General features: G+C 36.4%; 2 protein-coding genes and 1 long non-coding RNA gene across 3 annotated transcripts in view; 1 reads left to right on the forward strand and 2 right to left on the reverse strand.

The window, feature by feature from the left end:
* LOC309873033 overlaps positions 1-27,661 on the forward strand; it is a 697,683-nt gene that overhangs the window by 523,917 nt on the left and 146,105 nt on the right. The gene's annotated exons all lie outside the window — the stretch shown is intronic.
* On the reverse strand, positions 6,633-7,620 carry LOC309872894 (olfactory receptor 4P4-like; the record flags this gene model as incomplete). The annotated part of the gene is made up of 1 exon (XM_082747863.1): positions 6,633-7,620. Exon 1 carries the CDS (start codon positions 7,566-7,568, stop codon positions 6,633-6,635), a length of 936 nt encoding a protein of 311 aa, XP_082603989.1. The 5' UTR covers positions 7,569-7,620.
* On the reverse strand, positions 19,989-20,927 carry LOC309841293 (olfactory receptor 4P4-like; the record flags this gene model as incomplete). Its single annotated transcript, XM_082684185.1, has 1 exon — positions 19,989-20,927. One exon carries the CDS (start codon positions 20,925-20,927, stop codon positions 19,989-19,991), a length of 939 nt encoding a protein of 312 aa, XP_082540311.1.

Consider the following 27,661-nt stretch of genomic DNA (forward strand, 5'->3'; position numbering starts at 1 on the left):
CCTGAACCTTCAAGAGCAGTCAAATATATCCTATAGACTGAGTGATGTGCTATACAAAACAGGACCCCAATATTTACTAAATATAAAAAGATGAGGGAAATAATAGAACAGAGCAACATATCTTAATTTTATATCGTTTCATTGGCAAAATTAGTCAGAATCATGTCAAATCTAGGGAGAGGTATATTTGAAGAGTGCTGAAGGAAGGTGTCACATTAGTAAGATACTGTGGGACTGACAGCACTCAATGAAGTGGTCATCAAGAACTGAGAACAGGGGCGCCTGGGTGGCTCAGTGGGGTAAGCCTCTGCCTTCAGCTCAGGTCATGATCTCAGGGTCCTAGGATCAAGCCCTGCATCTTGCTCTCTGCTCTGCAGGGAGCCTGCTTCCCCCACCAACCCACAACTGTCTGGTTCTCCTCCCCACCACTGCCTGCCTCTCTGCCTACTTTTGATCTTCCCTTCTGTGGAAAAAAAAAAAAAAAAGAATTGAGAACATAATATTGCAGTGACATGAGAACACACACACACACACACACACACACACACACACACAGAATATAGCTATGAGGGGTATTTATTTTTGCTAAAATATCCCACTATATTACATAGTACCATGAATTAATTTGCTTAAATTATTCCATAACATTGCATAGAACATTGTAAATTAATTACTATTGTTTTTTGTGGATAAATCTTTTCACACCTTTCCTTCTCCTCATTCATGATCATGCAGCTGAATAATATGAATATATTTTTCTGCTTGGGTTGATCCAGGATCCTGTTAGGAAGGAAATAGTGTTTTTCATTTTCATGTACTTCTATTTGGGGATGATGTTGAGTAACTTTCTGATTATTACTACTGTCAAGAACAGCTGGACACTCTGGAGTCCAATGCACTCCTTCCTTTTCCACCTATCCTAATCTGACATCTGCGTCTGTACTTCCATAGCCCCTAGAATGGTTGTGGATGCCCTTTTGAAGAATACCACTATTGCTTTCAGTGAGTGCTTGGTACATGTCTTTTCACTACATTTCTTTGGCTACCTGGGGATCTTCATCCTTATCCTAATGGCTGCTGCCCACTATGTGGCCATCTGTAAGCCCCTGTACTACATAACCATCATGAGGCAAGTCTATGCTGTGCTGGTGGCTATGGCCTGGGTGGAGTCCTCTGTGCATTCTTTAGCTCAGATGTTTCTGGCCTTGAGTTTACCCTTCTGTGGTACCATTGACCAAAGTTTTTGCAGTCCTTGTTGAAACTTGCCTGAGCAGACATCTATGTGATCAACCTACTCCTGGGGTCCAAATTGGGGCCAAATGCCCATTGAGTTCTGTCCACTGATATGCTCCTATGTTACATCTTGTATCTTGCCCTCTTCCACTTCATTGTGGTCATCCTGTATATTTATATACACACGTCCTGCAAACACCTTCTCCATGGGTAAATGATAGTGGTGTTCTATACACTTGGAACAGCTTGCTCAACACTCTGACACTCTGAGGAATCCAGAAGGGAAAGCTACCATAGGAAATTATGCAGCAAGAAGTGGATTTTAGATGACTAAAGATGAAAGGAAATTTCAAATATTTTCTTCATAGTTTGGATTTACCTAGAAGTCCATAAAGAATATGATCTTAGTGGCGCCTGGGTGGCTCAGTGAGTTAAGCCTCTGCCTTGGGCTCAGCTCATGATCTCAGGGTCCTGGGATCGAGCCCTACATCTGGCTCTCTGCTCAGCAGAGCCTGCTTCCCCCCCCCCCACTCTCTCTGCCTGCCTCTCTGTCTACTTGTGATCTCTGCGTGTCAAATAAATAAATAAAATCTTAAAAAAAAATATGATTTTAATGTGGTAGAGCTAATAGAATTCTGTCTTTGGAGATGAGCACTAGTTCCTTCAGGAAAATATCAATATGGACACACACACTGGTTGGGCTTAAGTCAGTTTTATGTAGAGGAATAGACAGCATAAACTACAAACAGGTACATAAGGTCTATAGCCTTAGATGTGTTCCACTATTCTGTCTCTGCCTGTCTCGCCTACCCTATTGCTTGTGGTTTTGATCTAGAGCTTGCCCTGTTCCTCTTCATGTGGACTCCGGGTGTTCTCTGCTGCTCTGTACCACCCTGAATGTTTGCATTCACAGACTGGAGACTTTTGGTCTTCCAGTTTCCATTATCAGGCACTTTTGTGTCATTGCAGCTGACCATGAACCTTCAATGTAGTTGTTCTTCCTGACTTGGTAGAAAGTATCAGATTCAAATAATTATAGGAGTTTTATGTTGTAAAAGACACTATGTAATCTAATAATTTCCATTCCAATTCTTGGAGTTATATTCTGAAATCCCTTCTTTTAAAGATTTTTTTTTTTTTTTTTTTTTTTTTTTTTTTTTTAAGAAAGACAGAGAAAGAGAGAGTGAGATAGACAGCATTCTCATGAGCAGGAGTGGGACAGAGGGAAACTCTCAAGCAGAATCCCACTGATCATGGAGCCTGAGATGGAGATCCCTTGTTACTGAGATCATGATCTGAGCTGAAATCGAGCATCAGATACGCAACTGATCGAGCCACCCAGGCACACTTATATTCTGAAATCTTGTGATATGTTTAAGTACATACTTCTAGAACAGTAACTGAACTTGATGAGAAAATTCATGTTTCTGAGATAGTTCTTTGATATTAAGAAGACCTTAGTGGCTTGGTTTATGTGCCTAGTAGTATTCTTTTGGTAAAATCTACTTTATGCTCCTATATTGGTCCCTTCTAATTTTGGGGGTGCTAGGTTTCTTTTGAATCATACCAATGATAATAATTTGTCTATAATATTAATTATTATAATTATAGCTTAGATGACCCAAGTTAAGGATGATATATTTATGCAACAGAAGAAGAGTGGATAAGCAGTAATAGTGAATATTAGAATATTAATTACTAAAATAATAAGATAGTCCCAAGGATGATATTTAGCCCTTGAAACAGAAATATTTACATCACAGACATGAATTATGAATTATTTTTCCTGATAAAGACAAACAGGTCAATGTAAATAAAAAAATCATTGGTTTGCAAAAATTCAAGGATAAAGGAGAAGGGGTAAATAAGCAGAACATGGGATATTTTAGGGAAGGGAAACTACTCTGTATGATACTGTAATGGTGGATAAATGACATAATGCATATATCAAAATCTGTAAAACTTGGTAACACCAAGAGTAAATCCTAATGTAAGCTATGGACCTTAAGAATACTGTACCCATATTGGCTCAGTAGTGATGAGAAATGTAGGGCCCCACTGCAAGATGTCAGAGAACAGAAATTGTGAAGAGCATAGAATGTATGTGGAAAATCACTGTACTTTTTGTGTAATGTTCCTGCAAATCTAAATCTGCTTTAAAAAATAAAATATATTAAAAAACATATTCACAGCACTCACCAAAGCACATACCCTCCCCAATGTTTGGTGAGTGCTGTGAAGTGTGTAAACCTGGTGATTCACAGACCTGTACCCCTGGGGATAAAAATATATGTTTATAAAAAATAAAAATTAAAAAAAAAAAAAACTTAACTAAAAAAAAAAAAAAAACATATTAGTGAGAAAGTGCCATTCTGCCATTACAGTGCTTAAAAATATTTTATTTGAATTTTTAAACAAATTAATTATATGAGCCACACATATTGATGCCCAGAAATCCTTTACAGTTTATGCTGGTATGCTATGCTAATCTTATTAGTGAATATAAAATATTATATTATCTGTGGTTATTTCTTAAAAATTGACATATTTTAACATTGCAAGCATGAATTTGAATGCTGTTATACCTCATGAAGAATTTTCAGCAAAATGCATTAGCTACATTACACAGGATAGTCTTTAATATTTTGAAGTTGTATGCTTTTTAATTTTACATTATGTTATTGTTTCTTATAACATGCAAACTTTCTCAACATTTTCACATCAATAAACATATATGCTGAATTGCATATATTTTTTGAAAATAGTTTGTGTCAACTAATACCAAATATGCTTGTTTTTTTTCCATTAAAATATCTATATGTATTTTAGATTCTGATTTGGAGTAATTCTGTAATCTACATCTTCATATCCTCAGGCAGGATTTTGTGTAATAAAAATGGCATCTAAGAAGTTATTGTTACATGAAAATAATTTGTAAGTATGTGTGGTGATGGAAGTTAGCTAGACTTATTGCAGTGACTATTTTTCAATATATACTTGTATCAAATCATTATGTTACATACAAGAAATTAATATAATGTTATACATCATTTATATCTCAATTAAAATAAAGACTATATTCTCAATTTATTAAACATGAAAGCCACAGTAAGAAGTCTGGTCATTTCTGTGAAAGTTGTTGATTTTATAGAATGCTAAAGCCTGGTTAATTTGAAATGTGTGTCTAGATTTGTAGCAGAAAATGTCCGTAGCCATAGGTCAGCATTGTGTGCAAATAATAGTTTCAATCACTAATAATATTCTAAGAGAGAAATTCATATTATTAAGGATGATAATGAAAACAAATAATAACCACTATACAAAAGAGGTCTTTAAATGAATCTGTTGTTTAATTTAATTTTCTGAACTACTATTTCATGTTCAGAGACAGCTTTCTTAGGTCCAGCTAGGTAATGATACAGTATAGAACATGCCTAGGAGAAAAAGTTTAATCTGGCAACAGTTATGTTTCTTTGTATATAACTGCAGAGGCCATCTGTCCATTTCCTCTCTGCTCTAACAGCTCTGGTAAATTTCACCTTCCTCATTATTATTATTTTTTTTTTTCTGCTCTTTATACCTGGTTGTTATGGGCCTACAGACTGATTGCAGCTCTTCCATTTTACTTACATATTCTAAAACGTTTTCCATGTTTTTAACATCTCCCTTTTAATAAAATCCTACTATCAAACATTCAAACATCTTCTCTATAATGACATTTGCTGTGTTTCTTAAGCAACCTTTATTTAAATCCTATCTCATGCAAAAAAGGTGTGTGTGTGTGTGTGTGTGTACATATATATATATATTTTTTTTTCTGTAGAAAATCTTTTTCAGATGTCTCTTGTTCATTCCACTTACAAATTCTGGTATATTTCTCATGTCATAATGTATATTAGTACTTAATAAAATTTATTTTTTAAGGCAGCATTAGGTTCACAGCAAAACTGAGCAGAAAGTACGAAGATTTCCCATAATACTCCTGTCCTCACACACAGACAGCCTCTCCCACCAGAGTGGGACCATCAAAGGAAGCTACTCTCACAAGTTATTATCTCTCCAAATATTCTTTTCATTAAGCTTCACCCTTGATGTAGTACATTTTATGGGTTTCAATATACATAAGGACATGTATCCACAACTATACTAACATACAGATATGCTTCCGGTTCTAAAAATCTTCTGAGATCTGTCTATTCATTCTACCCTCCACACTGACCCTTGGCAAACACTGAAGGTGTCAAGTTCTCCATTGTTTTGCCTTTCCAGGATCCATATGGTTGCAAATCACATAATAAGCACCCTTTTCAGATTGCCTTCTTTTGCTTAGTAATACACATTTAATTTTCCTGCATATCATCTTGTGGCTTGATAGCTCATCTTTTTAGCGCTGAATAATAGTCCATTGTCCAGAGAAATCACAATTTATTTATCTATTCACCAGTGGAGGGAGGTCTTGGTTGCTTCTGAGGTTTGACAATTATAAATAAAGCAGTTATAAACATCTATATGCAGCCAAAATATGCTTGCAAAATGTACTTTAATTTGCTTTGGTTGGTTGACCATATCTTAATCTGTCTTTTGCTAGGCTTCATTTTGTTTTATTTTTTTCTCTCTCTCTTTATAGCAGAGAAAGTCTTCACTACTGGATTCATTAACATTCCCCTCATCAACTGGAGATAGGTAGGGTTTGTCAACAATTACATTTATTATTCAGTCCCTTAGGTTTTATCAAAAATGTTTTATATTCTTGTCAATGGTGAAAAAACAAGTAATTATGTTTTTAGCAGCCTGAATTATTGACTCTTGCTCTGTCTTAACTACGCATTACTATTATTTTTGATATGAATTCAGGAGAACTGATTACCAGGAGCTGACTTAAAACAGGTCTCTTATACGGATATCTTCATTGTACAGCTGATTTCTGAATGCACATAGAGGAAGTAGAAATGAATGTGCTATCAGAAAGGTACTTGTGATGATTTAAAGTCATTATTTTAATTTTGGATTTCAACCTCATCACTAGTGCAGAATGTGTATCACTATGAGAACTGGCATATAAGCCCAGGATTTTTAATAGAGTTATCATTAAAGTTGTTTTGTCTTTATAATTCACTGACCAAATAGTGTCATTTTATTTGATTTGGCAGTTTTTTCTACTGGCGACACTAATCACACCTCCTTAATACTCCATAAAATTAAGTTTTCAATTAATTCTGGTAGGTGAGAATTAGGATTCATTTAGCTATCCCTTTAAATTTCTTTATAATTCCTCTTTCTTTCATGAATTCCATTCACAATAGACACTGTATATAAAGATAATCAAATATTTTTTAGCTCGTTTAGTCACATCAAGCTCATTTTTAAAATAAACTTGCTTAGGTATATGTTTGCTCAAATTAATTGTGTACTTCTTTTGAAAATAATGTTTGACACCAAACTTTCCTCATGGCATTTTTCATCTCTGTATTTCTCAGAGTATAGATTAAGGGATTGAACATAGGAGAAATGATGGTATAAAATAGAGCAAATACTTTGTCCTCAGGAAAACTGTCTGGAGGTCGAAGGTAGACAAAGATCGAAGGCCCAAAAAATAAGCTGACCACAGTGATATGAGACCCACAGGTGGAGAGGGCTTTGCGTCTTCCCTCAGCTGAGTAATGTCTTAGACTAAACAAAATTATGACATAAGAAACAAACAAGACAACAAAGGTAACTAAGGCGACCATACCTGAATTGGCAACCACAAGGACACCAGTGATGTAGGTGTCAGTGCAGGCAACTTTCAGCAGAGGGAAGATATCACAAAAGTAGTGATCGATTTCATTAGGACCACAAAAGGGCAACTGGATTGCCATCAATAATTGAGGAAAAGAATGGAGAGCCGCACCAGCCCACGCAGCCAAGACTAGGAGATGGCACCTTGTCCTGTCCATGATAAGCAGGTAGTGGAGAGGTTTGCAGATGGCAGCATAGCGATCAAAGGCCATGGCGGTAAGAATGAAGATCTCAATGCCTCCAAAGAAGTGCACGGCAAATAGTTGTAACATGCAATTACTGTAGGAGATGGATTTTGTCCCTCCTAGTAGGTCACTAATTAATTTGGGTGTAATACTAGAGGTATAGCAGATGTCCATAGAGGATAAGTGGCTGAGGAAGTAGTACATCGGTTGGTGAAAAAGAGGACTACATTGAATGGAGATAAGGATCAGAAGGTTTCCTGCCAACAGGGCACTATAACTGAATAAGAAGAGCACAAAGCAAAATATTTCTACGTTCTGGTCATATGAAAGTCCTAGAAGTATGAATTCTGAGATGTTTCTCTGCTTCTCCATATACTTGTGTTTTCTATAGATTCCACACAAATGAGTATGTTTCTGAAGGAAATAAACAAATTTGGTGAAAACTTAATAGTATGAACACAACGATATAAAGTTTACTAAGAATAGATTGACATGAATATTATATTAATATTAATTATTCTTGATTTCTTAAATTAAGCTGCTTTCTCCAGTTTTATTGTTTGATTCTATAGAAGTATTGTGGAATAATTTTATAATGGGAATGATTATCTATGTTGCTCAGTTTTACTGATAATGATTTTAACAATATTTAAATTATATTTTAAAAATTAAAGATGATTATTATTAATTATATTATTTAGATAAGAAAGAAAGTTTATAAAAATTCTGTCAAGTCAAAAAATACTTTGTTGTATATATCCTAAATGTGTGTGGCTAATACATGAGGTCAACTTTCCTATTTTCACCCTTTTCTGGTCAAATTCCATGAATTATCTGGCACTGAAACCTCAGGAAATGCAAACATGCCAGTCTGAACTGCTGAAGCTTAATTTGTATAAAGCACACTCTTTTTTTTTTGCTATGTGACCAAATATTGCCAATGTGTCATGCTAAACCAATGGAATCACTGTTATTTTATAGAGTGAAGAGTGGGGGAAAAACTATACAGCAAATAGAGAATGTCTATTAATGACGGAAATTGTGGAAATAAATTAGCCATTTCATTCATTTACCTAGTTATATTTCATGTGTTAAAGAGAAATTTAAAAGTGTAAATACTGTGACTAATGGTCGTGATGACAATCATTAAAGGATAGATAAAACCATTAAGTTGCTCAAGTATGTTTCAATAGTTGCATTTGTCATTTGTCATGCTGCTGTCAAAAAAAAAAAAAATCCTGTGTTTTTATACAATCTAAGGGACTAGGGTCAAAAAAGGGGATGATACACAAGGTAACATTACTCAAACTTAATGGTCAGGTTGCACTCAGCGATATTTATTGAAACAAAATAAATGCAACATTCATGTATTTGCATCTTTTGTAACTGATGTGTTATATAAAGACATTACTTAACTGATTCAAAATAAGTTAAGAATAGAGAGAATGCACTTGGAGTAGTTACTTGCCTCAATGATGAGGAATTATCTGTCCCTAGTGGGTTTGAACAGCTAGTGTACTTCCTATATTTCTCTGGACCTGCTGGGACAGTCATAACTAGTCCTCCCAATTTCTATTTTTTAAAAAACTCAGAATGGGGCGCCTGGGTGGCTCAGTGGGTCAAGCCGCTGCCTTCGGCTCAGGTCATGATCTCAGGGTCCTGGGATCGAGTCCCGCATCGGGCTCTCTGCTCAGCAGGGAGCCTGCTTCCCTCTCTCTCTCTCTGCCTGCCTCTCTGCCAACCTGTGATCTCTCTCTGTCAAATAAATAAATAAAATCTTTAAAAAAAAAAAAAAAACTCAGAATGCATTTGTAGCAAAGTTATATAGAAATCATCAACAGTAGGGAATCTCAAAATTAATATTTATGTGTTATATAGTCCCAGAGACTATATATATAGATAATATATCTATACACATATATGTATTATATCTCTATATATTTTATATATACTATCTATATATGATATGATATGATATAACATTACATTATATATCATATATAGAGAGAGTTAACAGAGAGGCATTCAGAAAATGGTCCATAAGGTAGGAGAGCAATTCTGCTTTGAATTATTATTCTAAATTCTAACTTCAAAAAGGAGTAATTTTTAGTGTTTTTCTACATTTTTTTGAAAATAATACTGAGCTACAGAGTATTCAACGTTTAACCTTAACTACTCTTTAGTTGAAAAGTTTTAGGGAGGTAGAATTCATTGATCTATTTTCTACTCATTGCAAGTGATGTTTACTCTTTGTTAATGAGGTGGGAAATGTTAATTTTTCAGGAACAGTTATTTACCTAAAACAATTTGGTTTAAGAAGAATTATTACTCAAGAAGACTACAAATAATTTAAAGGCAGACTTCACTTGACTAATCCAGATCTCTGATTTTAAAAAGAAGAAACTCAGATCAAGAGAATCTAATCATTTCTCACGATGCAGGAGTAATATTCTGTGAATGTCTAGAGCCAGAAATCCCAATTCTCCCTCAGTCTGGGAAGAAAGCTGAGTAGGAAGATGATAGGTGTCATGAGAAAAGCATGAAAAATTATCCTGAATCCATAACCCGAATAGAAAAGAATATGCAAGATGATGGGTGGACAAACATGGAGTCAGTCTTCCTGAGTATTTATGGAGATAAAGATATACGGACTACTTAACATAAATCTTGTCTGGCATTCCCTCATTCTAAAAAAAATAAATAATTTTCCTTCAGTTTTACAAACATACAGATTGTTTAATTAGGATTCTTCCTTGTTTCTCGACCATCATTGGCACTGAATCCACAATAGTACTACTTACCCATCTCACCCTGTAACCTGAGGGGCATTGCACATGATCACTGCAGACAGCAGATGTAAAAGGGAAAAAAGGGAGGAGATTTATTGCCATAAAAATAACATTTTGATGGCAGAGATATTATAGATACCTCTTAGGTTAAAAACTGAAGTTATAGTTGATGTGTAAAAAATGTCAGACAACCACCGAACAAGTGGTTAGAAGAGCACAACACAGGAAGAGGGAGAAACACTGAGGCGTCTTAAGGAAACCAACCAGTACAGTCCTTGAGTGAATTCCTTCATCTTTCTAAACTGCATCTTACTCCTTTTACAATGAAGATATCATTACGATATTCAGAATTTTAATGAGGAATTACATGAGCTAATAAGAAATAGCCCATGACACTTTGGCTCAAATCAGATTAGTTTAGAACCACAGAAAGCATCATGCACCTCCACACAACCAAGGCCAGTAGAAAAATAAAGGAAAAAGTATCATAACATGGACTTCATAACCGTTCAGGTAAACTTCAGCTTCAACAATCTGTTGGGGAAAACATTTAGGTTGGTTGGATGCCTCATTGGTCCTCTGAGGGAATGCTTAACCTTAATGCTTAGAGTGATTTCTTTGCACTATAAAAATATAGCTAACTGATTACTTCACTTCCTTGCTTATTCTAAATAAAAATTTTGAGTGTGCTTTTAGTTAAACTATCATATAAGAATAGAAGCTTTTATGTTTAAATTAAAGCTTCCATCATGGGTGCCTGGGAGGTTGAGTCAGTTAAGCTGCTGTCCTTGCCTCAGGTCCTGATCTCAGGGTCCTGGAATCAAGCCTTGCGTCCTTTACCTGCTCAGCAGAGAGTTTGCTTCTCTCTCTCACTGTGTCTCTCCCCACTCCATGCTCAACCCTCACTCATGTTCTCTCCCCACCTCTCAAGTGTATGTGTATATGTATATATATATATATATTTCCATCACATGTTCATGTTTTCCCTTAGTGTAGCAGAATAGCATGTTATAAATTTAAACTAGTTGACTCAGATGAAACTATTCTAGGATGACAAGTGCTTAAAATATTGGAATTTCTTATCACTGTACATATTCAAGCATACAAGGCTATTTCTTAACAGCAGTTATGTACAAACAGAGGTTTGTACATAAGTACAAGAATAGGACACAATTAAATTCACTCAGTGAAATTCAATGAATAATACACAATTAAAACTAACATTTATAAAGCATTTTTATAGGAATGGAATTAGCATATATTTCAAGAGAACTTATAGTATTGGAATGAATTTATATGGAATAAGACCAGATAATTCGTCTAGATTGTGCTTGGTGGAACCCTTCCCAAACCAAGATGACAAGGATAATTCACTAAGCATAAGATCTGAGAGTCCGGCAGGTTAGTTTTAGGCTATATTCCATCTCCCAGATACTCACTGTGCCAAATCATCCCCAGCATCAAAATCTGCAATAAAATGAAGAGAATTATAAATCAGTAATTCACATACTTCCAGATTAATTCTCTACAAATATTTTGAAAATTTCAATATGACTTACTCCTTCTACAGTTTCACAAGGGACGTGGACTTCAAATATTTACTGAATCTATCAAAGATGAAGAAAGGTGTTGTTCTGACCCAGGAAAGTAGACTAGGAATTTCAAATGCTGATTTAAGATGAATGCTAGACCACTAAAAAAATAAAAGTATTTTTTTTTTTTTTTTATTTTCTGCAAAAGGTAATGAGTATTTAGGTCCTGGAAATCATCGAGCTTCTGCCTACTCCTGAAGAAAATTTGGTTGGGACTAATGAAATATAAACTTTAGGAGACACTACAGTAATTAATAGTTCTTTGAAAGTTGTAATTAATTACATTCCCAAAGGCATTTCTAGAGAGACCCTGGCCAATGTGCTAAACCACTGCCCAGAATGATGTCTCTCTTTGCCCTGGGTGGTGCTTTCCTCCTTTGCATTAGCATGCCTCAGGCACTACTTCTCTGGAGACCCAGAAAGGCCATAGTCAGAGCAGGTCAAGAAATTTTGACTGTTCTGTAAGTTCATCCAGCTTTCTGAAGAATGAGAGGGAAAGCAGTGTAGTCTGTAATAGTACCCGGTTAGCCACGAGGAAAATGTGAGATGAGATAGAACAAAGAGAACCACACATGAGCACTGACAGTCCAAGTATGCCCCATTACTAAGATGTGATGTGTGTAGAGTCCATGAATCAATACAGTCAACAATCTGCAATATGAGAACGGGTGCAGAACTATCCATGGTTCGGGACTAACTTCGCTGGAAGGGATGGTTGCAGGATAGGAGAAAAAGAAAAAGAACGATAAAACAATAAACACTCTTTCCCCATGAACATAGAAGGTAGGAGAAATAAGGAAGATGAAAAATTTAAGAGGAAGTGCGCACCTTGATGGATCAATCTTTGAAAGCTCTAACTTTGGCTTAGGTCAGATCTCAGTACCCAGGAATGATGGAGTCCATCATTATCAGGGAGTCTGCTTCTCCTTCTCCCTCTGCCCTTATGCCCCACTGCTTCTCTCTCTCTCTAAGATAAATAAATAAAATCTTATGAATTCATTAGATGATTTAAAACTTAAAATTTTGCATATTTTGACATAAGTATTATTACCTCTATTATGCATAGAAGAACATAAAAAGTTTTAGAGTTTAAATAACTAATTTGCATAGGCAAAAGTAAGAAAGTGGTATTTCTAAATCTAATGCTGTTTCCAGGCTTTGAAAGTTTTGTAACCCTGAGTAAATGAAGGAGTCTATCTGATGGAGTTCAGGGCAGGCTGTCTCAATGTGCCACTTAGATATGTGGATTGTTTTTTTTTTTTTTTTTTTTTTTTTAAAGATTTTTTTTTATTTATTTATTTGAAAGACAGAGATCACAAGTAGGCAGAGAGGCAGGCAGAGAGAGAGAGAGAGGGAAGCAGGCTTCCTGCGGAGCAGGGAGCCCGATGCGGGGCTCGATCCCAGGACCCTGAGATCATGACCCGAGCCAAAGGCAGCAGCCCAAACCACTGAGCCACCCAGGCGCCCCGATATGTGGATTGTTTTGAGCTGAAAACAATCAGGCCCAAAGAGTTCAAGAGGAGTTTTTTTCTTCCCCAGTATCTACCTAAAAGAGTTTAGACAGAGGGCCTGGTCTAGGAAGAGAGATACCACCAGGAAAACTACAAAGAGTGTGCGGTAGGCATGGCAAACTTGGGGGTCTCTGCAGGGCTTGCTTGTTCAAATGCCCCTCTGTGTCCATTGAATCCCTACCCCCTTCTCCTTAGCTCAGGAGAACATATACACAGTTGCCTGATTATCAGGGAGTTTCATTTCTTTGGGGTTCCCATATATATGAAATCAAAGTTTTTCTGTTTTTTTTTTTGTTTTTATTTTTATTTTATTTCCCTTGGTTAATCGGTCTTATGTGAATTTAATTGTTAGGTGAGCCAAAGAGCAGAAAAAGGGAAAAGCTTTCCTCCCCTACATAGCCCTTCGGCACAGAGGATATCAAAGCTTGATGATTTTACACTTGTCCATTTTAATACCATGCCCAATGTTGACCAAGCTTTACCCAATCTAGCCTGTATCAATCCACAGAGAAGAGAGCCAGTCATATCTTGTGTATCCTCCCCTGACAGACACTCTAGGACTCCCCTTAGAGACATATACAGGTGTCCCATCAACATCTTCAAATCTTGACTTTGCCCCTCATCATAAACGTGTTCTGCTGAAAACGTTTTAATCTTAATGAAGTGCATTTTATCTTTTTTTTTTTTATATGGACCACACCATTGTTATTATGTTTAAAATTATTTTTCTAATCCAAGGTCACAAAGATTTTGCCTCTGTTTTATTCAAAATGGTTTATGCATCTCCATTTTATATATATATATATATTGGTCTACGTTACATTTGGAATTGAATTCATACAAGCTGTGATGAATGGATATTTTTGGTGTTCTTGCTGTCGGTACATATCAATATCTAACATTCCTACTGTCATTCATTGTGAAAACGATGTTTTCTCCACTAAATTGCCTACAGACCCCTGTTGAGAATTAGTTGACCAATGCACGCAGGTCTGCTTCTGGACTCTCTAGGCTGGCCCATTGATCTGTTTGTCCAGCTTCATGAGAACAACACACTGTTTTGAACACAGCAGCTTTGTAATAGACCTTGAAATGAGATAATGTAAGTTCCCAGCTTTGTTCTTTTTAAAGTTGTGTGACCTCATGGGGTTTCTTTACATTGCTTTACACATTTTTTTTTTATTTTTTAAAAGATTTTATTTATTTATTTGACAGACAGAGATCATAAGTAGGCAGAGCAGCAGGCAGAGAGAGAAGAGGAAGCAGGCTCCCTGCTGAGCAGAAAGCCCAATCAGGGCTCGATCCCAGGACCCTGGGACCATGACCCAAGCCAAAGGCAGAGGCTTTAACCCACTGAGACACCCAGGTGCCCTGCTCTATACATTTTAGATCACTTTGGAAAATAATAAACTTGTGCCTATTCATATTTTTATGGGATTCCTTAAATCTAAACACATATTTGAGGATAATTCACATCCAAAGAGTATTGACTCATCTGGCTCAGGAGCACAATATTTGTTTCTATTTATTAAGTTCTTCATATATTCTCAACAGAGTTTTCATAACATTTTCAATGTATGTCTTGTCCCTATCTTGTCATATTTTTCCTTAGGTATATTGTGTATTTGATGCTATTGGAAATGGAATTTAAAAATCCAATTTCTGTTTTGTAGTCTCCAATACAAACTATGCAACTGATATTATATATTGTTCTTGTATGGCACAACTATTCTAAACTCACATAAAAAAAAAAGTCTCTCATCTTGAACAAGAATTTGGCAGAATCGGCAGTTTTCACCATGACACAATTGTAGAGAAAATTCTAAGGAATGAATAGAAAACGTCACACTATTTAGAAGATTCAAAGAAATGCTGGACCAATGAAATGAGTTAAGATGAATTCACTTCTGTTTTATTGTTATGAGTGTTGTATAGAATAGAAATTATTTTTTCTCTAATGTTGGGTAAAATTCACTACCAGAGCTATCCAGACAGGGGGTGTGAAGACAATGTAATAAATTCAATTACTTTAAGATGTAAATAAAGACCACTGAGAATATGTATCTTTAACTTTCAGGAGCTTGTGTAGTTTATATCATTAAAAGACTTTTTTGTCCAGTCTAAGGTGTTGAATTTATTGGCCTTAGTATGAACACTATATATTTTGTTATTATTTTAAACATGTGTAGAATGTATAGTATTATCACATCTATTATTAAAAACAGCAATGTTTAGTAATGAATGAGTTATATGTATCTCAGGAATCAAGATCCCAGAAACTAAACCAAAGTAAAATCCAAACAAAATAGAGGTAATGATGTAACAAACTAAGGAACAGAATGGCTGACATAACTAACATTCTTGGGGTGGCACCTGGGTCCCTGGGTGTCTCAGTTGGTTAAGTGTCTGTCTTCGGCTCAGGTCATGATCTCAGGGTCCTGGGATGGAGCCCCATGTCTGGCTCCTTGCTCAGCAAGAAGCCTGCTTCTCCATCACCCTCTGCCTGCTGGTCCCCCTGGTTGTGTTCTCTCTCACTTTCTCTCTCTGTCAAACAAATAAAATCTTTTAAAAATAAAAAAAAAAAAGATAACTAACATTCTTAAATACAGAAAGGTTGATCCTCCAGAAGAATTAAGAAAATTCCAAAAAATGTCATTGAGATCAATCAAGAGAAAAGAGAAAGAAAAAAACCTGCAAATTACTAATAGAAGGAATGGAACTCATGTGTTGATGAAAAGTAATGTTCACTTTTACAAAATATTTGAAATCCAGTTGATGGTATCTATTCAAGCTAATCATGAGCTATTTTCTAGGGGAACCTGGGTGGCTCAGTTGGTTGAGCGTCGCACTCTTGGTTTCAGTTCAGGTCATGATCTCAGGGTGGTGGGATCGAGCCCCACATCAGGCTTTGCTCTTTGCCTCTGCTTCCCTCCCTGCACCTCTGCACCTCCCTACTCCAAGCTTACATAGGCAAAACTAAATGTTACTTTCACTTAAATTGAGATTACAGAGCATTTCAGAATCAAAAACCAAAAACTCTGAGGCCAGAATTCTTACAACATGTACCTACTTGGATGGGACAGATAGGGCAGGAATCTCAGCAAAATGGGCAGAACTAGCATTCTGGGAGTCTTAAGGGACAGAAGCCTACTTTTAATTGCCCTGATGGTTATTGTGTGAGACATTTTCAGTTAGATTCAGAGCGGAATCCATTACAGTTTGCTTATTTGGGTGCGCTGAATGAAGAGCCCGCAGAAAGCATATTTGCATGAGGAATAAGAAGCAAGTTGATGAAGAATTATAAGCAAAGAAGGAGCTCTAAAGATACTCTCAAAATAATAAGGAAACTTACTCAGTTGAACGAAAAAAAGAAGAGGTTTCAGTAAACCATATGATATGTAAAAGGTACAGTGAAAGCATTATACGAATATTCTCTCACAAGTTTATTATAGAATTTATAATAGGGGTGTACAGAACTAAATAATACTGAAAGCAAAATGCTGAAGATAAAGAATTTGAGGAGCGTAATATGTTAACGGTGCTTGAGAATCCAATCAGAAAACCTTGCAGCAGCAGAAAGAGACCAATGGCTGTCTTTGAGGATGTTTAGTAAATAGAGGCAGGCCATTCAAAAGCTTCCAAGGTTTTTCCTTCCTTCAAAGGAAAAAGTGCAGTGAGGGGCCACCCTTGCTCTCCAGGAAACAAGTTCTAGTCAAGTGAATAGTTACCCACACAGACACCAGCATCACCACCTCCCTTCCTCATCAGTGGGTAGCCTCAGATAGAAGGAACCAAGAAGCATCAGTGCTTTTTTAACTAACATAACGAATTAGAATTTTTGCTGCTGTTAATAGACAGGTAAGGAGCACAGTTTTTGAAACTTGAGAGTTCAAACTCAGAGAGCCTGGATATAACCTCTTACTGGCCATACTATTTAACACCTCTAAACAAAGTCTTTAAATTCTAAAATCCTGAATTCATCTATGTATGTCATGCCAATTATGTTCAAAATCACACAGCTTATGGGTTCTAACAAAGATTTCCTAACTGAGAACATAATTTCCTGGCCACCATAATGCATCTGGCACACCATATCCCCTCAGAATCACCTGCATGTGAGAATTTACTCAAACCATGGAGGCTGTATTATATGAACTACACAGAAATGGGTAGGGCCAGAGTTGAAGACAGGCCTTCCATCCTTCTCCGGCAGCCCTGAAGGTTGATTTCAGCTCTTCCGGTATTCTCGTCATCACCAGAGACCCCCATGATTATGGTGTCACATAAAATAGATATTTCAAAGCAATTAATTCTAAATACTTCATCTTCCACTCTACCTAAACCATCAGCCTTTTGAGACCATTTCAATTTTACTAAATATCTCTTAGTTGATGATTTAGGTACAGTATCTGAATCAGTCCTCACGATGGATGCCTTTGGACAAATATAGGGTTGAGCACAGGGTGAAGGATTAGGAGAGGGGGCTGGGGCAGGGAGTCATATAAAATTCTTACAGCCACAGCTAGTTTAGGCCTCCGGTCTTCCCCTTATGCCCCTGACAAGGTATCTAAGCTTCTTCCAGCCTGGTGTTTTCTGATAACTCTGGGGCATAAAGAAAAAAGCTGTGTAATAGATTTCTTAGTTGATGACAGATATTCCTTTAATTAAAAATGAGATTTTAAATAAGCAGTAATTTCTTATGTAGATGAATAGAATCTATTAATAAATTGATACATAATTTAATTTGTTATATTTTATTTGTCAGTTTTTTATACAGTGTACTCCGTTTTTGCCAATAAAACCTTTGGATCCTTGGGAAAAGAATAGAAATAAATTTAAATTTTGTTGCATAACATTCTTTTTGATGGGATAGGAATTTCCCTGACCTGTGCTAAAATATTCCAAGAGCCCCAAGAATCCCAAACAACACATACACACACACACACACACACACAGGCACATGGCATTTGTATACTTAAAAAAAATTCCAAAACACTTTTGCCACAGTCTACATTAAGCCATCAAACAGATAGATGAATAAGCTGTCAAAACCAATTTCCTATGGGACAGACAAAATATTTTCCCATCATATTGTGGAGGCTTGCATGGCTCTAGTAGGAAGAAATAAAATATTAGTTATATATGTAAAAGTTCCTAAGATTTGAAACATCCAAAAACTGGTGCCAGACACTAAGATAATACCTACTACCTCCATGACTTATCTTTGATTTTTGCCTTGACTCTGGGGAAGAAGTAACTGAATCAAGCTAAGTTTGTATGGAAGCAATGTAATCATTCTGCTGAGAAAAGACAAATTCTGGGCTGAGAGAAACTGGAAATGATTGGAAGCATAGAGCTGAGATTAGGTTACATGATCAATGGACAAAGAGGTAACCAATAATTGAGGGAGTAGTGTCACCTTAATGCAGAAAAAAGTAAAAATAAAACTATTCTAAGCATCTGGTGGTCTGCTAATTTCATTATATCCTTTATAGGCACATGGGATTATATGATAAATTCTTAGCCTTTGACATCACTTATCTTATGGTTAATGCATGATTGTTTATGACACAAGGACAAATTCTAGATATGTAAGAACAATGCATATAGTCACACAAAAAATAAAGTATTATCATAGAATTTAATTCAGCTACTATTTGTTTACATCTTAATTTGTCCTCAGTTTATTGATAGAAAGATAAAAAGAAAAATAAAGCTATACCACATACTCCTCCTCCTCAGACAAACTAGTGAAAGCACAGTTCATAAGAAGTAGCACTTAGGACATAGGGTTATGTGGAGAAAACATACTGCTGAAGAGCAACAAAAGAACAGGGCAGGAATCAGAATGACTTCTAGTCTGTTGGATCTGCCAAGTCTTCCTGAATAGGAAAACATGAGCAGTGTGAATTAGAGTTAAGACATGGACCCTCAAGCATGGCATGGGGACTCCTAAGTAGAGGAGATAGCTGTTATACAACCATTAAGTTGATAGATTGTAGGGTGTGTTTGGAGAATGTAGATGGACCCAGTGTAGCTGGATGAAAGTATCTCAGAGGGGCGCCTGGGTGGCTCAATGGGTTGGGCCCCTGCCTTCGGCTCCAGTCATGATCTTGGGATCCTGGGATTGAGCCCTGCATCAGGTTTTCTGCTTGACCGGGAGCCTGCTTCCTCCTCTCTCTCTGCCTGCCTTTCTGCCTGCTGGTGACCTCTGTCTGTCACATAAATAAATTTTTTAAAAAAAGTAACCAGGAAATGGGACACACAGGAGGAAAGACAGGGAAGGAGAAAATTACATAACTTGGCTTTTCAATGTGTCTTATGCTGTTTAAATATTTCACATGTGTTTGTCCAAGTGATAGTATATCTTCATGAGCTGTAATATTACCCCATTTCATAGCAACACACAAATAAATCAAATTGCCAAAACCCAAAGATAAAAACTTAGAGTCACTATGTCACCCAACTCTCCTTGACCCCAAAGCCTGTCACTGTAACACCGTACTTTCTTCCAGTGTGATGACCTCTGATAGTACCAGTTAGAGCTGAACCCTGAACCAATGTGGGGACATTTATGATAAACAAAGGAGAAGGTTGGATTTTGTTCTAAGGAAACCAGGGATCCATATAGATGTTTTTTTGAGAGGCAATTGATTTGATCAGAGATGAGCTGTGGAAGGTTATTTCTTGATTTCCTCAAATCCAAGTGCTCACACCTGGAACTAACTGGACTCTTTCAAGTGTGGATTACAATCTGAATTAGAATGACTTGCTTCTTTGGCTCATACTAACTTCAGAGGCTCTTTAGCCCAGCTCCCCAAAGAGAACTCAGATGCTTTTATAACATCACAAGTGATCAACTGTCTGGGGACAACGGATTGAATGAAAGCACAATGAAAATCAACCTCTTGACTTGAATTCTGAATGTGCCATTTTAGACCATACCTTGCCCATGGCGATTTTCATCTCCATGTTTCTCAGGGTATAGATGAGAGGATTCAGCATGGGGGCAATCACAGTGTAAAACACAGAGACTTCCTTATCCTTGTTCTCACTCCCGGCAGGTAGAACATAAGTATAGATACAGGGCACAAAGAATAAAACCACCACCATTATGTGAGAGCTGCAGGTGGAGAGAGCCTTGCGTCTCCCTATGGAGGAGTATGTCCTAAGATTCCATAATATGAGAATGTAAGAAGCCACCAGGACAAGAAAAATGACAACCACCACCATTCCTGAATTTGCAATCACTAAGATACTAACAACATGAATGTCTTTGCACACCAGTTTCAAAAGAGGCTTCACATCACATATGTAGTGATCGATCTGATTAGGACCACAGAAAGGTAAGTCGAGTACCATGAGCAGTAGAGCCACAGAGTGCCAAAACCCCACACCCCAGGCCATGAAGACCAACGTGTTACACCTCCGCCGGTTCATGAGGACCATGTAGTGCAGGGGCTTGACAATGGCAACGTAGCGGTCTAAAGCCATGGACACCAAGATGAATATCTCCACACCCGCCAGCAAGTGGGCAGTGAAGAGCTGGGTCATACAGCTGTTATAAGAAATGTTTTTTCTTGCTGCACCTAAGTCCCTGATTAGCCTGGCGACCACAGTGGAGGTGTAGCAGAGATCCATGAGGGAAAGGTGACAGAGAAAATAGTACATTGGTTGTTCAATTAGATGGCTGCAGGTGATGGTGAGTAAGATGATGAAATTTCCCATTAAGACAGTCAGGTAGCACAGCAGGAACAAGAGAAAGAACAGTAGCTCTAGTTGCTTATTTTCCCATAGTCCCATGAAAACAAATTCTGTGACGTTGTTCTGATTTTCCATGAGGCTGAGGTGAGTCCAGAGACACAACAGAAACTTACTTCACCTGAAATGATATGGAACATATGACATATTTTTGTAGCACTGTAAATATTTGGAGTATTTTTTTTTTTTTTTTTTTTTTTTTTATTGTATATTTTTTTTTATTTATTTTTTATTTTCAGCATAACAGTATTCATTATTTTTCACCACACCCAGTGCTCCATGCAATTCGTGCCCTTTATAATACCCACCACCTAGTACCCCAACCTCCCACCCCCCACCCCTTCAAAACCCTCAGATTGTTTTTCAGAGTCCATAGTCTCTCATGGTTCACCTCCCCTTCCAATTTCCCCCAACTCCCTTCTCCTCTCTAACTCCCCATGTCCTCCATGCTATTTGTTATGCTCCACAAATAAGTGAAACCATATGATAATTGACTCTCTCTGCTTGACTTATTTCACTCAGCATAATAATCTCTTCCTGTACCCCTGGGGATAAAAATATATGTTTATAAAAAAAAAAAAAAAAAAAAAGAAAGGACCAATACCTAACTTTTGTAGCAACATGGACGGGACTGGAGTATTTTTGTATGGAAAAAATATGTAGATCACAGAGAAATTTTTGTACTTAATGTTTACAGTCTTTCTGGTTTAAGATATCATTATTCAAATGATGTTTGTGAGAGCACACTAATTCCTGGGAATTTAATGAACATTTTGCATGCATTTAACTCATAATGACCCAGGAGTGACTCTGCTGATTTTTATACATGGGGGAACGCAACTGGATGGCTTCCAACAATAACACCAATTCATTCAGATAGTAAACAGTAACCTAAGGTATGAACCTGTATCAAATGCCAAATTCTGTGCCCTCGAGAGTTATGCCACATTATCCACTGACCAAAAGGACTTTGTTGTGTTTTCCACCTCCTGTCTCTGCCATTAACACTCAGATAAACTTAAGCAATTCTCCTGCATTCCATATGCTACTTACAATAACTTACAAAGCCCCAATCCAACATCATATTCTATACATTCAGAAGTAAATATTTATTCAAGATATAAAATCACAATCAAGATGCTTAATCATAGCAGATAAATAAACTGAATTAGTTGACCACAAATTCAGTGACTCACCTTCTTGGTAGTTTTGTCGAGGTTCAGTTTGAACCAGATTTTGTCATGATTCAGGAGAGGCAGGAAATGGAAAACCAGGGGCACAATCTGGGCATCTGGATATAAGAACATGGTGCTGCTTTTATATAAAAGCCTTCCATTTTCCCAAATCATTCTGAAGACACATTTTAGAGGTTGCTGTTTAAAATGTTAGAACACTGCAGAGAGCCAGTTGTTTTCTGTTGACATGTTGAAGAACCCTAGTGATGAAAGTACATCCTGCATGTTTAACCATGCAGTTAAGTAGCATAGCCACTTAGATGTAGTCGATCTAGGAGAAGAGAATATTTTGAGCCATCACATTTTACCCATTACCAAGTGTCTACCACAGCATAATCATGATTTTCCTAAAAGACGGTTAATGCCAATTCATTATTTTCATGGTACCAGAGGGGAAGAGTGTGTTGAGGAGAACAGATCTCTCATCTACTGCTCATAAAGTGGAGCATCCAGGGTCCTATGTCTTGTTACCTTTTCCTTGTTAATACTGAGAAATTCATTGTCTTTCATCCTCCCTCCCTGGTTGGTAAGTGGAAGTAAAAACACTGGATCTATTTGTCTTGTTCTGAGAGCAAAATGGAGTTCATTGGGGAATATACAGTGAATGGTCTCATGGTTCTAACTTGTTAAGTCCATAGATGAGTACTCCCAAAACTGTGTGGAGAGGAACACACAGTTGTATAAGAAAATAGAAAACAGGATGTTCTTCATCAATTAATCGGTTTTACCTATTGGCTTTGTATTCTTCCATAATGGTGTGGGTTGAAGATTTTATGCTAGACATACATTTAGGATAAGGAAAAAACATTGGCATTGGTATAAATTTGTTCTGGTTTCAATATAGAACTTGGCAAAGTCCTTCCTTATGTTTCAGGTGAGAAGATCCAAGCCTAAACTTTATGGGGAAGAATAGGATCAGTTAAAGGACATATATAAATCCCAGGGTAGCTTTTCAGTAAAATCAGAGAACAAAAACTAGAGAATCTAAACAGTAGGAAATGCAACTCTTGGTTTAGAGTGTGTTCTGAACACTGGTGCAAGCCTGAACATCTCTTCCCACTACGTCCAGTGCTGCTCAACCTACAGCGCTTAAAAATAAGTTGTGAAAATACAAATTTATAGAAAAAGATGTATAGCAGCTTTTATAAACTTACTGCTGGTAATCCCTTGGGAGGGGGGGAATCCACAGAACCTGTCTTTGCGTCTTTCCTTTATTTCCCTTTTCCTTGTTCTTTCTCTCCCCCTCTCTCTTTCAATATATCACAGTGTAGCAACCCTTATTGTACTCACCCTTCTTCTTGTGATGATGTGAGATGATAAAATACCTACATGATGAGATGAAGTGAGGTGAATGAGGCAGGCATCGTGAAATAGCCTTAGGCTGCTACTGACCTCACAGCACATCAAGTACAGTCATCTGCTTCTGCACCATGGTTGACAGCAGGTAAGTGAAACCATGCAACTTGAAACATGGATAAAAAGGACTACTGTATTATTGTCCTTGTTTTGCAAATAAGAAATCTTGAATCCAAGGTTGCACAAGTACTAACGAGGGGGTCTACATCTAAATCACCAGTTTATACCATATGATTTGGAAGCTCATACTTTTTTTCATTGTGCTTAGATGCCTTCTCCCAAATACAAATGAAGGCATAAAACTTTTATCAGTTGCACTCCAGATATTCCTGAATGCCTTCTCTTAAAAATATCTACCAACACCATTATTACATAGGAAATTAAAAATTTAAACTAGGAGATCAAATTCTGTATAAAACGAAGACTGTGGAAATTACAATTATTTTCTCTTTATCCTATATATTCATATATAGGATATGGTGTGTGTGTGTGTATATATGTGTGTGTGTTTATATTTTACATATATATATATATATATATATATATATGTCTGAAAGTGATCCTTCAAGTGGTACCTCTTACTTTTTGTATCTCTGCTATGTAATAGCAAACAGATATAGAGCACCTCTGACCCTCCTGTTTATCTTTCATCCAAAGAGCCTTTCAGGAAACATTGTTGGGAGTAACATGAATTAAAGCATGTGCATGTCCTCAGGAGAAACCTCCCACAGGCATTTTACATCAGCCAACATGTGTGTGATTAAAATTTGAAAAATAAAGCCCATATTATTATAGTGATCATATTGATGGCCTTGAGGTTTATTTGATTTATATATTTTTTGAAGATTTATATATTTGTTTGTTTGCTTATTGATTTATCTGAGAGGGACAGGAATAGCCTAGGTGAGTCAGAGACAGAAAGAGAATCCTGAAGCAGACTCCCTGCTGAGCACAGAATCCAACTCCAGCTTGATTGCAGGACCCAGATAGCATGACCTAAGCTGAAATTCAGAGTTGGATGCTTAACAGACTGAGCCACCTAGGCACCCCTTGATGTATCTCTTGAGGGTGATTAGCTGAATTATTCAATACTTTTGTATTCTTCTAGCACTGATGTAATGTATTGTGAGAGAATATGTATTATTCTCTCCATCTCCTCCTAGAATAATTTCTGGGAGAAAGATTTGCTTTGCCAATAAACTTCTTCAAATTAACAATGTGTTCCCTTTGACAATAATGGTGGGTTACATACCTTTCTCATGTTTAATTTTCATCTCTGAATTTCTTGGAGTATAGATTAGGGGACTGAACATAGGAGCAATGATGGTATAAAATAGAGCAATTTTTTTTGTCCTCAGGAAAAGTAGTAGGTTATTTGAGGTAAATAAAGATTGCAGTTCTAAAAATAAGAAGATCACACTGATATGAGATTAACAGATGGAGAGAGATTTGTGTCTTCCCTCAGCGGAGAGAGATTTCTTAAAGTGAGCAATAGTATCCCTTAAAAAACAAATAAAGACAATGAAGGCTACGAAGCAAACCATACCTGAAAAAGCACTCACAGGAATACCAGTGGTGTACATATCAGCACAGGCCAACTTTAGCATAGGAAATACTTCACAATAGTAGTGATCAATCTCATTAGGACCACAGAAGGGCGAACTGATTACAGTAGAAAAGGAGGAAAGGCATGGATGGCCCCACCAAGCCCAAGCAGCTAAGACTAAGAGATGGCACCTTGTTCTTTTCATGATAATCACATAGTGGAGAGGTTTGCGGATGGCAGCATAGTGATCAAAGGTCATGGTGGTAAGAAAGAAGATCTCAGTGCCTCCAAAATGTCCATTGTTAAGACCCATAACACGCAATTACCATAGGAGATGGCTTTTCTTTCCACTAGCAGGTCTGTAATTAGCTTGGGTGTAACCTTACGGTGTAGCAAATGTCTGTAAAGGATATGTGGATGAGGAAGTAGTACCTGGGTTGTTGAAAAAGAGGACTGCATTGAACGGCAACAAGTATCAGAAGGTTTCCTGTCAAAAGGGCAACATAACAGACTAAGAAGAGTGCAAAGAAAATATCTGCATGTCTGGTCATACAAAAGTCCTAGAAGTATTAATTATGAGATAATTCTCTGGCTTTTCATATATTTGGCATTGGTGTAAGCTTCCAAAGAACTTATATTTCTGAAAGAATAAAACATAATTCTAGGTGAAAATTAACTGTATGAACACAATAATATAAAATTTATTAAAATGCACGTTGACATAGTTAAGAATAATTATGCTTGATTTATTATATTAAGCTGCTTTTTATTGTCTTTTATAATTCTATCATGATTTAACTTTATAATTACATATATCCTCAAAAGTACTAGTAATTATTTAAAATACTTAAATATTATTCTAAAATGTATTTTACTACTATTATATATTTAAGAGATGGTTGATTATATTATTTAGTCTAAAACAAGGAAAGATTTTTTCCTTATTTCCCAATTCTTTTAGTCACATGTAAAATCTACTTTCCTTCTTTTAAAATTATCTGAATAAGTTCCCTTAATTTTCTGGGAATGAATCCTGAAGAAACACACATTTGTTTGGACTACTGAAATATAATTTGGGTTAGAGCATACTATATTTCCTTTCAGGTCAGACATTGTCAATGGGTCACATTAAACCAATGGAATTGCTGTGACATTAAAAAGAAAAGACTGGTTAAAATAATACATCAAAAGAAAGAATATCAATTAATGACTTAAGTCTTGAAATAATATTCAGGACGCTTATTCATTTGTCATTTTTATATTCATGAGTTAAAAAAATTAAAAATGATGCTCGTAATAGAAATTTATAGAAGAAACATAAGATTGTTGCATTTGCCTAAGCATACTGGAAATATGCATATGCCATGGCTTTTGTTGAAAATTTTATATGTTAGATACAATCTAAAGATCAAGTGTCCAAAAAAGGAGACGATACTGAAAGTAATTTGAAGACAATTTTGTGGTGAGAAAGTATTCTATGAAGTCTTTTGCCTAAGTGAATAAATGAAAGATTCAGGAATTTGCATCTTTGTATCTAACACATCATTTTTAGAGATTTATTTATTAATTTATTTATTTATCAGACTGAGAGGACAAACAGAAGAAGGCTTGAGGAGAAGCAGGCTTCCCATTGAACAAGGACCCAAATGAAGGACTGGATCCCAGGATCCTCAGACCATGACCTGAGTGGAAGGCAGATCCTTAATCAACTGAGCCACCCAGGTGTCCTTCTGATGTATATGTGAAGGTATCAGTTAGTCAGTGCAAAATGAGTGTAGGATACAGAGAAAGTACTTCTAAGAGATATTTTACCCACTAAGAAAGAAGTACCTAATTTTAGTGTGTTTGCAAAAACTAGCACACTTTCTATCTTAGTCTGAATCTCAAGTGACAGACATATTTGGGCCCAGGGGATACTCTTTACATAATACAAAATTTTTAAAAAAAAATTATTATTTAGTAACCATCATCTAAAGATATTCACAAGTTTTATGTTATTGAAAGTTTTCAAGAAGAGTTTAGATGGCAATATGTTAACACCTATGGCAGTTTTAGAATGGTCTGCACCAAAAGACATCAGTTCTATTTTTTTTAAAGATTATTTATTTATTTATTTGACAGAGAGATAGAGACACATGTAGGCAGAGCAGCAAGCAGAGGGATCAGGAGAAGCAGGCTTTCCTCTGAGCAGGGAGCCCAATGCAGGGCTCCATCCCAGGACCCTGGGATCATGACCTGAGTTGAAGGTAGATGCCCAATTGACTGAGCCACCCAGATGCCCCTCAACTATGTTTTAAAATACTATACAAAATTATAATCTCATAAAATTATAACCTTCTGATTTGTTGCTTTGCTTACAGGATCATTAACAAGGCTTCCTAGACTCCTTTATATAATAAAATAAAATAATTATGTCACAAAGTGTTCAGCAGTTAACTGTAAATAAGGAGCACTGAAAAGCTTTAGGAGTGTGAGGATCATTTACTTATCTTCTACTTATTACAACTGATAGTAATCTTTGTTAATGAGGTAGAAACAATAATAATTTTTAGATATATCTAATTTCTAAAACAAATCGATTTAGAGGCAGCTTTTATCTAAGTAGAATGTGAACATTATGCATGTGGAATCACTTGACAAATGCAAATCTCTGATTCTAAAGAGAAGAAATATAT

The sequence above is a fragment of the Mustela nivalis genome (genome assembly GCF_964662115.1).
Source record: "Mustela nivalis genome assembly, chromosome: 9".
Lineage (NCBI taxonomy): Eukaryota > Metazoa > Chordata > Mammalia > Carnivora > Mustelidae > Mustela > Mustela nivalis.